At 45.1% G+C, this 16,023-nt stretch overlaps 1 protein-coding gene across 2 annotated transcripts in view; it reads right to left on the bottom strand.

The window, feature by feature from the left end:
• GUCY2C (guanylate cyclase 2C) overlaps positions 1-16,023 on the bottom strand; it is an 842,638-nt gene that overhangs the window by 541,579 nt on the left and 285,036 nt on the right. For both annotated transcript variants that reach the window (XM_069737068.1, XM_069737069.1), the window contains exon 13: positions 2,451-2,513. In XM_069737068.1, coding sequence (XP_069593169.1) covers positions 2,451-2,513 — 63 coding nt within the window. The remainder of the gene's footprint in view (positions 1-2,450; positions 2,514-16,023) is intronic.

Here is a 16,023-nt window from a genome sequence, read left to right on the forward strand (position 1 = left end):
GGCTTACATATTATGGCCAGAATATCAACCAATACCTTACATATATTTATATGTTTTGTTTTGCATGCTGTATTCTTTGCAGGGTGCAGTTGGGCCCAAATGGTTCTGTACACTGTGGCCTCTGTTCACAAAGGATGCATTGTAGCGCTGCGCAGCCCGCCAAAGGGCATTATTAATAGGCTGGAGCCAGATGCTCTGCATTCCTTGTGTGAACATGCCACATACAGACTATATATCTTAAAGGGACACTGTCACCTGAATTTGGAGGGAACAATCTTCAGCCATGGAGGCGGGGTTTGGGGGTTCTTGATTCACCCTTTCCTTACCCGCTGGCTGCATTCTGGCTGCAATATTGGATTGAAGTTCATTCCCTGTCCTCCGTAGTACATGCCTGCACAAGGCAAGATTGCCTTGGGCAGCACGGTGGCTCAGTGGTTAGCACAGCAGCCTTGCAGCGCTGGCGTCCTGGGTTCAAACCCCACGAAGGACAACATCTGCAAAGAGTTTGTATGTTCTCTCCGTGTTTGCGTGGGTTTCCTCTGGGCACTCCGGTTTCCTCCCACATTCCAAAGACATACTGATAGGGAATTTAGATTGTGAGCCCCATCGGGGACAGCGATAATAATGTGTGTAAAGCGCTGCGGAATATGTTAGCGCTATATAAAAATAAAGATTATTATTATATTATTGCTGAAGTTAGGGACAGTGTGTGGATGTAATGTGTTTGTTAATTATGTAAAACATAATTGGCTTGGGTTCTGTTTTTCCTGAAAAAATTTGGAAATATTTAGTGGTACTGATTTTGATTAGTATTACCATAATTTTGTAATTTTGATTTACATGATTGTACTAGTAATTATGATCATCATTATTATGCAAATGTGATTGATATGAATATGGTGCATTTAATAACTGGTGTTTGATATTCTGGAGGCATGATATATTTCAGTGTATAAGTCCAGACATATATGATATATTTATATAATACATCTGTTTTATTTAGTAGATAGTTATGATCTAGATTAGAAATATCTGTTTGCTACTGTATAAAATTTCAAAGGTCGTCCTGGACACAGTTAATTGGACCAAATAATTTTTATTTATTCAATTGATGAAGGGGTGGAGAAACAAGCCACCAGGACCAGAACTTTGAATTTATAATGGACTGAGTTATCATGGACCAAGTTAATCTATCTTGGATTGTTGCTTTGGACTGAGTTTACCTCTGCCAGGATTTTGGAAGTTTTTCAAGTGTGACTTTGAATTTCACTTTTTCACAGTGCAAGATGTATCTGTGCATATGCTGCAAATGTACAATTGAGCGCTGAGACCGCGCCCAGATGCTGCTAAACCATTACCAGGGTGAACCTCAGAACCACCAGCTGATGACAAGTGAGGGGAGAACTAACCATAGAAGCTTTTGCCTGCATCCAAATGGTGTATAAAGTGAGGCCCTGACCAGCTGCAGCAATAGAAGATGAAGGGACTCTTATGTTCAGCCATGGACACCTGCACTCCCCTCATCCATTGCTTTGAAAAAACAATGGGTTAATCTCATAAAAGGGCAGGGACAGATTACTTTTATGAGTCTGTTCTTTGGCTATCCAGGGAAAGCAGTGAATTCATCTTGGAATTTAAGATGATGAGGACATAATAATCCCCTTGCTTTCCCTGCACCAGAGACCAATTTAGATTTGTGGTCTAAGAAGATCCAAAGAAAAGAAGATTTCTGCAAAGACTTTTAATATTCCAGTACCTGTTGGTCCAAAGATTTTTTTTTGTGTCGGGCCAATGTTTTCTTTTTGTTTTTTTGTGTCCATTGTTTTTGTACCAAAGTGGTTTTCTATTGGTAGCAACCAAATTAAATAAACATATAGGGAACGATGTTAAAATGGTTTATGAAGAATTTGCATAGTTTAGTGGTAGGATTAAAGGGAACCTGTCACCTGAATTTGGCGGGACTGGTTTTGGGTCATATGGGCGCAGGCATGTACTATGGAGGACAGAGACTGAACTTCAATCCAATATTTCAGCCAGCATGCAGCCAGCGGGTAAGGAAAGAGTGAATCAAACACCCGAAAACTCCGCCCATATGACCTAAAACCGGTCCTGCCAAATTCAGGTGACAGGTACCCTTTATTGGCTGTGAAACAGGCGCCAAACATGCGGGGCGGAGATTTGAGTTTGAAATCAAACACCGATTAATGCTTACCAAGTAATGAGCACATCTGAGCACCCTAATACTCGAGTGATAATCAAAGTATCCGAGCATGTTCACTCATTCCTAATCATTAACATGTCTTTTAATTCTGTGATTTCCATATTTCCACTTTTCCTTCATGGTGTTGCAATTTTAGTTTTGAGGAGCATATATAGCACATGTCGGAATAAGGAAAGGGCAGCCTGAACACAAAAACAAAATTATGTTGAGTTTAAATTGCTAAAATTACCTTTTTATCATATTTTCCTCTTCTGATTCTTGGTATAGATTCACGTCGTTTATCTTCATCAATCTAACAAAAAAACAAATAAAATTAACAGCACATAATTTGTAACAACACTGCATTTCCTATATTATATTTATTTTAAATAATATGCTGCTAACTTGTCACTTAATTAATGATGGTATCATTATGATCATATATTAACACTAGAGATGGGCGAACCTGAACAGTAAAGTTCGGCGTCTGTACCAAACACCTACTATTCGGGCACGGACACCGAACACGGACTTCACCAGGAAATCATCCCCGCCAGTCAGAGAGCCGTTGTTCCCACGCTGTTAAAAGACAGCATGAGTGCTCAGCTGTGATCAGAGGATTAAAGTTTACCTCAGGTCACTGGTGTCAGCTGATGGGACTACTGCTCCCATCATGCGACGCCTGCTGTCGCTAATAACAGCATGAGGTTTTGGGTTTGATGTCACCTGACAATATGAAGGTGACATCAATCCCAACCCTATTACTCAACTTGCCACAGCCACAGGGCAAGTGGGAAGAGTGAGGCTAAGCGCCAGATTTTGCGCATCTTATGGATGTGCCATTTCTGGGGCGGTTGAGGGCTGATATTGGTAGCCTGGGGGGCAATATCTCTGACCCAATCCCAGGCAGTTAATAACAACCCACAACTGTCTGTTTAGCCTTTGCTAATTTCAATTTATAGGGGGATCCCATGTCATTTTTTTTCTGGGGTCCCCGTATATTCACCAGGAAAAGTGCAATCTGCAATCAAGCATTTGCGATAACTGGCAATGAGTCTTTTAGAATGCTGTGGAGTAATTTTGGCCCACTCATCTTTGCAGAATTGTTTACTTTATTACCGGGAAGTGAGGCCAAGATGGAATCATGATGTTTCCTAAGAACTCTCAGGCAGAGATATACAGGCACAGTTTACCTAACGGACAGGCAGCAGGGGCATCTGCCTGAACGTCAACAACCTATTGTTCAAGATAAGAGCATCTGGACGCAATAACAACCCTTTTTTGTAGTATAGGAACCGGTTCACAATTATCTCAATCCAGGAAAATTAGATAATGCATCTGTCTTAACGTTCTTGTTCCCTGGCCTGACAGAAAAATTAATCCTGGTGAAGAACAATGCCCATCTTGCCTGTCAAGGCGTTAGACGTTTCGCTGACTATCATATTTTCTCTCCGCAGATGACAGTTTTTTTAAGAAAGTATGCACATGGATACCATTTACCAGGAGATGCACCCTGCGACAATACAGCTCCCACTCCCATTTCAGATGTGTTAAAATCTACATTAGAAGCCTAAGTGACATCGGCCTCTATGAGAATTGGCACAGGGGCAAAACACTCCTTCAAGGCATCGAATGACTCCCTGGCTGGACTGGACTACTTGGAAAAGTCTGTCCCTTTCCTGATCATATCTGTCAGAGGTTTCGCCACTACTGAAAAGATTTTTATGAACTTATGGTAGTAGTTGGCGAAATCCAAAAACCTTTGTAACGCCTTCAAATCCTCAGGATGATCCCAATTCAATACCGCCCCGACTTTCGCTAAATCCATGCGAAAACCAGTGGACAAGAAAACACCCTAGAAAAGAAATCTCCTCCACCGAGAACATACAATTGTTTGGTTTGATAAATAATTTATTGTCTCTGAGTGTCTGTAAGACCTGCCTGACATGTACCCGATGTGACTCCTCAAGGTCAGATTAATAAATTAATATGTCATCAAGATAGATTGCGACAAATCTATCTACCAGGTGACTAAAGATGTAATTTACAAAGTGATGAAAGACGGCGGGAGCATTCGTCATCTCAATTGGCATCCCAAGGATCTCATAGTGTCCTTCAGGTGTATTGAAAGCTGTCTTCCACTCATCCTCCTCTTTAATACAAATGAGAATATTCGCCCTCCTGAGATCCAGTTTAGAAAACTGCTCTGCTCCTATAAGCTGATTAAAGAGGTCCGGGATGAGAGGAGGCGGAAACTAATCCCGAACCATAATCTGATTGAGTTCATGGAAATCTAGGCAGGGGTGTAGCCCCCCATCTTTCTTGTTTGCAAAGAAAAACCTCACAGCAATGGTGGATGAGGATGGTCTGATATGACCCTTTGCCAAACTTTCCGCGATATAGTCCTTCATGGCCTGCCTCTCTAGACCAGAGATATTAGGCAGCTTGGCACCAGGGACAAGATTAACGGCGTAGTTGTAAGGATGATGGAAAGGACATTCTTGGCACCCCTGCTCTGAGAACACATCCCCAAAGTCAGACAAGTATTTAGGCACAGACTGGGTATCCATCCTTGCAAGATGGGTGCCCAAGCAGTGTCCTTGACAATACTCACTTTACTTTACCACTTCCAAGTCTGCCAATCTACCACAGGGTTATGCAGAGTGAGCCAAGGAAGTCCAAAACCACAGGAGAGGAGGAGGCAACATGGACATAGAAACATCCCAAAAAAATCCAGCAATCCTCTAAGGTGGTAGGACATGCAGTGAGATGCTTTCTGCCTCAACGGAAACAACATTTATCCAGTGGGCACTTAGAGAGATGTAATGTCCCTGCCCATACTTAGTGGTCCATGTATCTGTGGTTATGTGGACCATTAAACTGATGGTGTTGTACAGTAAATACCTGACTTTGTACACAACATGTTCATGCAGGGCAGGGTTGGCCCACCTGCAAAATAGTGGTGGCTTGGAACCACGTAAGGTGGTTCCCATGATCCCAATGCATTGTTAGCCCTTTAAAAATCACCTGTGAGGCCACATGTAGAATATGGGATCCAGTGTTTGAGGGATGTACAGCTGAACACTTTAATGGGATGGTGTAGAGATGTCCGCTGACACTGCTGGTGCTGTTACATTCTCTCTTTGTGGGCAGCCAGGTGGTCCTGTTACTCAGTAGGGATAGGAAGAGGGCAACACTGCAGCAGAGCAGAGAGTAGGAGGAGGCTCAGATCTTATCTTGTTTTTCTGGTATGTAATCCACTGCAGCTCCTGCTTTGCATTCAAATGCCTTGTCATTCAGGTGGTGCTTAGGTTAACAACATTTATGCCTCATTTCTATCTCTGATGATACAGAGTGCAAACCATCCGTGTCTTGTCAGGAAGCATGTTTGAACTAGATTTGGTGTGCTCTGTTCGTCGGTGCTTCTCCCCTATGGAAATCCCTTCATTGTCTCCCAATTCGACAACATATCCACTTCAAGCTACTAACTCTGACCTACAAAGCCATCCATAATTCTGTCTCCACCATATATCTCAGAACTAATCTACCTTCTTCTCTTCATCCTCTTGTGCCAACACCTGATCTATCATAGCCTGAAGTGTTTTTTCAAGGAAGCATAGAAGTTGGACAGTAACGCTGATGATGGTGTCATCAGCGCTGGCCATGTTCATGGACTAAGGGCAACAAGGCACACAGGTCCCACATGGAGGCCCATTCATTGGTATTGAAGTGGTGTTGTTCCGCAGAGCAACTCACCTGTGCGTGATGCAGCTGAAACTCCACTATCGCCTGCTGCTACTTACACAATCTCTCCAGCATAAGCAAGGTGGAGCTCCTCCTTGCAGGTACGCCACATATGAGGCAGGGAGCAGGAAGGCAAAAGTGATGCTGCACAGCAGATAGGCAAACAGAAGCAGGGGGATAATGCTAAAAGCACCCATAGATATCCCGCACTTTCTGTCCGGATGTGGAAACAGTGGAGGAAGCAGATTAGGAGGAGGAGGCAACATGGACAGAGAAAGCTGACTTAACATCTAGTGGCGGGCCACATGGCACAGTAGCAGCCAATTTAAGGGCTGGAAGCCAAACTTGGGGCCTTGCAGCATCTGACGTAATAACTAGGGGCCGGCTGCAGTGCGCAGTGACAGCCAGCTTAATGGCTAGGGGCTGGCTTCAGTGCACAGAAAAAGCTAACGTAACAACTAGGGGCTGGCCGCCGTGCTTTTTCACGCTGCTCCTTCCCATACTGCACAGCTGGGGCAGCGTGACCATCACCTCTTCCTCCAAACTGCCCACATCACTCAGAAGGCCTTGACTTCATGTGGGGTATAGGACCTCATCCTCCCCATCACATCATCATACCTCTCCTGTTATGACCTGGTGGTAAGGACAATAATGGACCTGGTGGTTAAGAGCACACGGAATGACCTGATAGTTACTAATAATATAGGACGAGCTCTGAGACGTGGAAACTCTGCTGACCGCAATCCCTAATCCTATCACACACACTAGAAATAGCCGTGGATTGCTCCTAACGCTCCCTATGCAACTCGACACAGCCTAAGAAACTAGCTAGCCCTAGAGATAGAAAAATAAAGCCTACCTTGCCTCAGAGAAATTCCCCAAAGGAAAAGGCAGCCCCCCACATATAATGACTGTGAGTAAAGTTGAAAATTATAAACACAGAGATGAAATAGATTTAGCAAAGTGAGGCCCGACTTACTGAACAGAGAGGATAGGAAAGGTAACTTTGCAGTCAGCACAAAAAACTACAAAAAGACCACTCAGAGGGCGCAAAAAGACCCTCCGCACCGTGCGCCCTCTGCGTGGTCTTTTTGCTCCCTCTGCGTCCCAGAGCTTCCAGCAAGCAAGACAAAAATCAAAATAGCAAGCTGGACAGAAAAATAGCAAACCAGAGAAAAACAAACAGGAACTTAGCTTCTGCTGGGAAGACAGGTGACAAGAACGATCCAGGAGAGAACTAGACCAATACTGGAACATTGACAGGTGGCATGGAGCAATGATAAAAGTGGAGTTAAAAAGAGCAGCCAGCTAACGAATTAACCTCGTCACCTGTGGAAGGAAACTCAGAAGCCGCAGCTCCACTCACAACCACCAGAGGAAGTCCATGGACAGAACCAGCCGAAGTACCATTCATGACCACAGGAGGGAGCTTGACAACAGAATTCACAACAGTACCCCCCCCTTGAGGAGGGGTCACCGAACCCTCACCAGAGCCCCCAGGCCGACCAGGACGAGCCAAATGAAAGGCACGAACCAGATCGGCAGCATGAACATCGGAGGCAAAGACCCAGGAATTATCTTCCTGACCATAACCCTTCCACTTGACCAGGTACTGGAGTTTCCGTCTCGAAATACGAGAATCCAAAATCTTCTCCACCACATACTCCAACTCCCCTTCAACCAACACCGGGGCAGGAGGATCAACGGATGGAACCACAGGCGCCACGTATCTCCACAACAATGACCTATGGAATACATTATGGATGGCAAAAGAAGCTGGAAGGGTCAAACGAAATGACACAGGATTGAGAACCTCAGAAATCTTATACGGACCAATGAAACGAGGCTTAAACTTAGGAGAGGAAACCTTCGTAGGAACATAACGAGACGACAACCAAACCAAATCCCCAACACGAAGTCGGGGACCCACACAGCGCCGGTGGTTAGTGAAACGTTGAGCCTTCTCCTGGGACAATGTCAAATTGTCCACCACATGAGTCCAAATCTGCTGCAACCTATCCACCACAGTATCTACACCAGGACAGTCCGAAGACTCAACCTGCCCTGAAGAGAAACGAGGATGGAAACCAGAATTGCAGAAAAATGGCGAAACCAAAGTAGCCGAGCTGGCCCGATTATTAAGGGCGAACTCAGCCAAAGGCAAAAAGGACACCCAATCATCCTGATCAGCAGAAACAAAGCATCTCAGATATGTTTCCAGCGTCTGATTAGTTCGTTCGGTTTGGCCATTTGTCTGAGGATGGAAAGCCGAGGAAAAAGACAAATCAATGCCCATCCTAGCACAAAAGGCTCGCCAAAACCTCGAAACAAACTGGGAACCTCTGTCAGAAACGATGTTCTCTGGAATGCCATGTAAACGAACCACATGCTGGAAAAATAATGGCACCAAATCAGAGGAGGAAGGCAATTTAGACAAGGGTACCAAATGGACCATCTTAGAGAAGCGATCACAAACCACCCAAATGACCGACATCTTTTGAGAGACAGGGAGATCCGAAATAAAATCCATAGAGATATGTGTCCAGGGCCTCTTCGGGACCGGCAAGGGCAAAAGCAACCCACTGGCACGAGAACAGCAGGGCTTAGCCCGAGCACAAGTCCCACAGGACTGCACAAAAGAACGCACATCCCGCGACAAAGACGGCCACCAAAAGGATCTAGCCACCAAATCTATGGTACCAAAGATTCCAGGATGACCAGCCAACACCGAACAATGAACCTCAGAGATAACTCTACTAGTCCATTTATCAGGGACAAACAGTTTCTCCGCTGGGCAACGGTCAGGTCTATCAACCTGTAATTTTTGCAGCACCCGCCGCAAATCAGGGGAGATGGCAGACAAAATTACCCCCTCTTTGAGAATACCCGCCGGCTCAGGAACACCCGGAGAGTCGGGCACAAAACTCCTTGACAGGGCATCAGCCTTCACATTCTTAGAGCCTGGAAGGTACGAAACCACGAAATCAAAACGGGAGAAAAATAGCGACCAACGAGCCTGTCTAGGATTCAACCGTTTGGCAGACTCGAGATAAGTCAAATTCTTGTGATCCGTCAAGACCACCACGCGATGCTTGGCTCCTTCAAGCCAATGACGCCACTCCTCGAATGCCCACTTCATGGCCAACAACTCTCGATTGCCAACATCATAATTGCGCTCAGCAGGCGAAAACTTTCTAGAAAAGAAGGCACATGGTTTCATCACCGAGCCATCAGAACTTCTTTGCGACAAAACAGCACCTGCTCTAATCTAAGAACCATCAACCTCGACCTGAAACGGAAGCGAAACATCTGGCTGGCACAACACAGGGGCAGAAGAAAAACGACGCTTCAACTCCTGAAAAGCTTCCACAGCCGCAGAAGACCAATTGACCACATCAGCACCCTTCTTGGTCAAATCAGTCAACGGTTTAGCAACACTAGAAAAATTACTGATGAAGCGACGATAAAAATTAGCAAAGCCCAGGAACTTTTGCAGACTCTTCACAGATGTCGGCTGAGTCCAATCATAAATGGCCTGGACTTTAACAGGGTCCATCTCGATAGTAGAAGGGGAAAAAATGAAACCCAAAAATGAAACCTTCTGAACTCCAAAGAGACACTTTGACCCCTTCACAAACAAAGAATTCGCACGAAGGACCTGGAACACCATTCTGACCTGCTTCACGTGAGACTCCCAATCATCCGAGAAGACCAAAATCTCATCCAAATATACAATCAGGAATTTATCCAGGTACTCTCGGAAGATGTCATGCATAAAGGACTGAAATACTGATGGAGCATTGGAAAGCCCGAATGGCATAACCAGGTACTCAAAATGGCCCTCGGGCGTATTAAATGCTGTTTTCCATTCATCGCCCTGTTTAATACGCACAAGATTATACGCACCACGAAGATCTAACTTGGTGAACCAACTAGCCCCCTTAATCCGAGCAAACAAATCCGACAGCAGCGGCAAAGGGTACTGAAATTTGACTGTGATCTTATTAAGAAGGCGGTAATCAATACAAGGTCTCAAAGAACCATCCTTCTTGGCCACAAAAAAGAACCCTGCTCCCAATGGTGACGACGACGGGCGAATATGACCCTTCTCCAAGGATTCCTTTACATAACTCCGCATAGCGGCGTGCTCTGGCACAGATAAATTGAACAGTCGGCTCTTAGGAAACTTACTACCAGGAATCAAATTGATAGCACAATCGCAATCCCTATGAGGAGGTAGGGCACTGGATTTGGGCTCATCAAATACATCCCGGTAATCCGACAAAAACTCCGGGACTTCAGAAGGGGTGGATGACGAAATAGACAAAAATGGAACATCACCATGTACCCCCTGACAACCCCAGCTGGACACAGACATAGATTTCCAATCCAATACTGGATTATGGACCTGTAGCCATGGCAACCCCAAAACGACCACATCATGCAGATTATGCAACACCAAAAAGCGAACATCCTCCTGATGTGCAGGAGCCATTCACATGGTCAATTGGGTCCAGTACTGAGGCTTATTCTTGGCCAAAGGCGTAGCATCAATTCCTCTCAATGGAATAGGATACTGCAAGGGCTCCAAGAAAAAACCACAGCGCCTAGCAAACTCCAAGTCCATCAAATTCAGGGCAGCGCCTGAATCCACAAATGCCATAACAGAATAGGATGACAAAGAGCAAATCAGAGTAACGGACAAAAGAAATATCGACTGTACCGTACCAATGGTAGCAGACCTAGCGAAACGATTAGTGCGCTTAGGACAATCGGAGATAGCATGAGTGGAATCACCACAGTAAAAACACAGCCCATTCCGACGTCTGTGTTCTTGCCGTTCAGCTCTGGTCAAAGTCCTATCACATTGCATAGGCTCAGGTCTATGCTCAGATAATACCGCCAAATGGTGCACAGCTTTACGCTCACGCAAGCGTCGATCGATCTGAATGGCCAAAGACATAGACTCATTCAGACCAGCAGGCATGGGAAATCCCACCATGACATCCTTAAGGGCTTCAGAGAGACCCTTTCTGAAAATTGCTGCCAGGGCACATTCATGCCACTGAGTGAGTACAGACCACTTCCTAAACTTCTGACAATATATTTCTACCTCATCCTGACCCTGACACAGAGCCAGCAAGATTTTCTCTGCCTGATCCACTGAATTAGGTTCATCATAAAGCAATCCGAGCGCCAGAAAAAACGCATCAACATCACGCAATGCCGGATCTCCTGGCGCAAGGGAAAATGCCCAGTCTTGAGGGTCGCCACGTAACAAGGAAATAATGATTTTCACTTGTTGAACAGGGTCACATGAGGAGCGGGGTTTCAAAGCAAGAAACAATTTACAATTATTTTTGAAATTCAGAAACTTAGATCTATCCCCAAAAAACAAATCAGGAATTGGAATCCTAGGCTCTAACATCGGATTCTGAACCACAAAATCTTGAATGTTTTGTACCCTTGCAGTGAGATTATCCATACAAGAGGACAGACCTTGAATGTCCATATCTACACCTGTATCCTGAACCACCCAGAGGTAAAGGGGAAACGAGAGACAAAACACACTGCAAAGAAAAAAAAATGGTCTCAGAACTTCTCTTATCCCTCTATTGAGATGCATTAATACTTTGGGCCACCTGTACTGTTATGACCTGGTGGTAAGGACAATAATGGACCTGGTGGTTAAGAGCACACGGAATGACCTGATAGGTACTAATAATATAGGACGAGCTCTGAGACGTGGGAACTCTGCTGACCGCAATCCCTAATCCTATCACACACACTAGAAATAGCCGTGGATTGCTCCTAACGCTCCCTATGCAACTCGACACAGCCTAAGAAACTAGCTAGCCCTAGAGATAGAAAAATAAAGCCTACCTTGCCTCAGAGAAATTCCCCAAAGGAAAAGGCAGCCCCCCACATATAATGACTGTGAGTAAAGTTGAAAATTACAAACACAGAGATGAAATAGATTTAGCAAAGTGAGGCCGGACTTACTGAACAGACAGAGGATAGGAAAGGTAACTTTGCGGTCAGCACAAAAAACTACAAAAAGACCACGCAGAGGGCGCAAAAAGACCCTCCGCACTGACTCACGGTGCGGAGGCGCTCCCTCTGCGTCCCAGAGCTTCCAGCAAGCAAGACAAAAATCAAAATAGCAAGCTGGCAGAAAAATAGCAAACCAGAGAAAAACAAACAGGAACTTAGCTTCTGCTGGGAAGACAGGTGACAAGAACGATCCAGGAGAGAACTAGACCAATACTGGAACATTGACAGGTGGCATGGAGCAATGATAAAAGTGGAGTTAAATAGAGCAGCCAGCTAACGAATTAACCTCGTCACCTGTGGAAGGAAACTCAGAAGCCGCAGCTCCACTCACAACCACCAGAGGAAGTTCATGGACAGAACCAGCCGAAGTACCATTCATGACCACAGGAGGGAGCTTGACAACAGAATTCACAACACTCTCCAGTCTTCTTTAACTCTGCTGACCTACTAAACCACTTCAGTCCTTACTACTACTCCACTTCTTCGCTCTGCTAATTCACTTAATTGTATCCCAGTATCCTTCAAGTTACTAACACTAACCTACAGAGCTGCCCATAATCTGTCTCCCTCATATATCTCTGAACTAATTTCCCAATATCTCCCAGCAGGTAATTTCTGGTCCTCACAAGACCTCTTTCTCCCCTCCATAATCGTACATTCCTCATCCAATCGCCTGCAAGACTTCTCTGAAGTATCCCCCATCTTGTAGGATTCTTTGGCCCAACACATCCGATTATACACTACATTCGGCAATTTCAAGCGGATCTTGAAAACCCATGTCTTCAGAACAGCTTTCAGCCTGCAATGACCCCGATGCCACCTCACCAACACTAGAGTGGCTGCATCCCCCGAAACTACCGTTTCCTTCCCCATTATCCTGTATAATGTAAGGTCACAAGGGTATGGTCCTTTCCCCTCTGTATCTGTCTGTCGTTATTACTTTGTTCATTGTAATTTCTATTTGTGTTTTATATGTAAATAGTGATGGGCGAGCACTAAAATGCTCGAGTGCTCGCTGATCGGGTCAAGCAAATTGGAATGCTTGGGTGCTCGACTGAGCAACGAATCCAATGTAAGTCTACGGGAAATTCAAGCATTTTTCCAGCGGCCCCCCTGGTGGTCTGCAGAGGGACTAGAAATTGTGGAAAGCGACAGGAACAGTATTCAATTGACATGGGAACAGCATGGGGAAGACCCCTGGAAACATTTCTGACTCCCAGGTCACTGCGGTGAACAATGTTGTCTGAGTCTTATGCCACTTTTACAGACTCACAAAAAACATACAAAAACAAAACCAAAATGGATTTTCCTGGGAAATATGTTAAAGAACATCCGTTCCAGACTAATGACTTGTATATAACGAAAATAAATAACCCCCAAAAATGCTCCTCCACACCTTGAGCTATATTCACACGTAGCGTTTTTGATGTGTGACACCCCAGGGTCCTGGTCGTCACAGTGGCATTGCTTTCCCCATGGGGAGAGTGATATCACGCTTAGAAGCGATGAAAGACCTCTTTTACCAGGTAATCATGTACGCACAACACGTTCATACTTCAGGCCAGAAGGGGGAGCTCTGAACCCAGATTAAGGGGAACTTCCCTAATATATTCTGGCTGAGGGGAAGTGAGTGAGCAGTCTGAAGCAGACAGTGGAGGAGGAAGGAGTCTGTCAGAGGACAGAGGAGAGTGCAGTCGGACAGTGAGTGTCAGAACGACTGAAGGGGCCCTGTAGCTGGAGTCGCTACAGCTACTGGAGAAGAGAAACAGAGAAGGAAAGGACAGCTTGTGGAAATTGTGCAGGAGAGAAAAGGCACAGGAGAGTGACACCAGGGGAGCAGAGCAGTGATTTGGCTACCTCCCTGGCTAGCACAGATTTTGGTAGCCGAAAGACAGAGGCCGTGTTGGACTCTAAGAGAAATAGCTGAAACCGGCAGGACAGCTGAACTTTAAGTTACCTGTCCACCTTTACACCCAGGAAGCACAGTGACACATAGGGCCCAGGTCATGACAGAGACCCTATAAAAAGGCTTGAGTCACCTGTCATACCGGTTTGTGTCCTAACCTATATGGGGGACAGAGAGCAACTGTGAGGACCTTATCAGAAGCCATAAGCAGTAAGGGACTACAAGACCACCGCGCTTTGAGGAAGGCTTTTATCTCCATCTGGTAAAAGGGACTCTGGATTCGCTTCCAAGCCGGCCGGAACCTGCCTGTACCTGTGATCTGGTGCCCTGGACTGCAGTTGCCTGAAGCTACAGTAAACCAGGTAAAGAGACTGCAAACCTGTGTCCTCGTGCTTTACTGCACCATTTACCATCTCAGAAAAAACAATGACCACCAATCAAATTGGTATCAAAAGCAAGGTGTGATTAGTCAGAAAATATTAAAAAAAACTTTATTGAAAAGATATTCTAAAAAGCCTGTGTGGCAAAAAGACACAAAATCCACATGGAAAAACATAAAAACCACACATGAGAAAATATACACAGCTGCTATCCAATATAGCAGTTTTGGACTCTGCCATAGCAGCAATATCCACAGTGGTTTTCAGTTAAGTAACCTATCAATATAGTCCAAAACTGCTATATTGGATTGCAGCTGTATGTGTTTTCTCATGTGTGTTTTTTTATGTTTTTCCACGTGGATTTTGTGTCTTATTGCCACACAGGCTTTTTAGAATATTTTTTCAATAAAGTTTTTTAATATTTTCTGACTAATCACACCTTGCTTTTGATACCATTCACCATCTCCATCTACACACCGGGAGCCCTGGGGACCTACGTCACCTGTGGGAAGTTATACCATCTAGCTGCCATACCATCACCCCAGAGGACCCCTTTAAGCAGCGTCGGTCCCTACTGACCGAATATCACAGGTGGCATCACGTACACAAACTGTAATCAATTTCCCTTTTACATGGGCGCCCCAGGCCACAGACCGGTCGCCGCCGTGACATATCCCTTTAAGTACCGGACCCGGTACCGAGTACCCCACGGACCTGGAATGCATTTTTGAAATTTAGCATTGTTTTCAACCAGGAAAAATGCATTCACTGGGAAATGTCATTTTAACATTTTACAACCTTATCTGGCCATGTGGTGTGTGACACATCATAAAACACATCCTGTTTCATTTACGAAGTAGGGACTCTGAATGTCACAAAGTCTATATTTATAGGGCCATGAGGCGGCCTTTACTATTCTTAAAGGGCCAGCAGTTGGCGCGCACTATTCTTAGATAGCCATCAGCTGGTTATGCTTTGTTGTTCCCATTATTAATCAGTGGGTCTCCTATACTGTTATTGTGTATGCAGTGAGTGTCAGGGTTTCCAAAATTTGGACACACCCCAATACCCCTTTGAAGAGACGTACAGGAAGGCCTCCTGAAAGCAATGTTTCCATTATCAGGAAGTGGGTCTCCCATAGTGTTTGCCTATGCAGTGAATGCAACGGCTGCCAAAAATTTGGAGGCATTTCAATGCCCCTTGGATGAGACGTGGAGGAGGGCCTCATCAAAAAATGTTCCCATTAGAAAGGAGCGGGTCTCCTATACTTGTAATGCCTATGCACTAAGTGTATGGGCTGACAAACATTTACGCCTGGGAGGTATACATGAACATACTGTATGCCAATTTTTTTTTACTGGCATCATAAACGCTATTAACTTATGTGGGTGTAGCAACACGGACCACGGTCACCCTGGTGATATGGTGGTGGAGCAAGAGGATGAGGAGAAAGTGGAGGACAACAGCAAATAGCCAAAATCAGGAAGCTTATACCCATGTGTGGGTGTGAAGAGGTGCATGGGAATAGACCTTCCAAAGAAAGAAACCGTATTTGAATTTATGTTATGCGGCTATCATTCAGTGGTGTTGAGAAGTCTGTCCCAATACAGCCCTTGTTCATTTTTATTAGAGTCAGCCTGTCAGCATTTTCAGTTGACAGGCAGATGCGCTTATCAGTTATAATTCCACCAGCGGCACTAAAAACTCTCTCTCTGACAAAACACTAGCGGCAGGGCAGG

This window comes from Ranitomeya imitator, chromosome 8 (genome assembly GCF_032444005.1).
Source record: "Ranitomeya imitator isolate aRanImi1 chromosome 8, aRanImi1.pri, whole genome shotgun sequence".
NCBI lineage: Eukaryota > Metazoa > Chordata > Amphibia > Anura > Dendrobatidae > Ranitomeya > Ranitomeya imitator.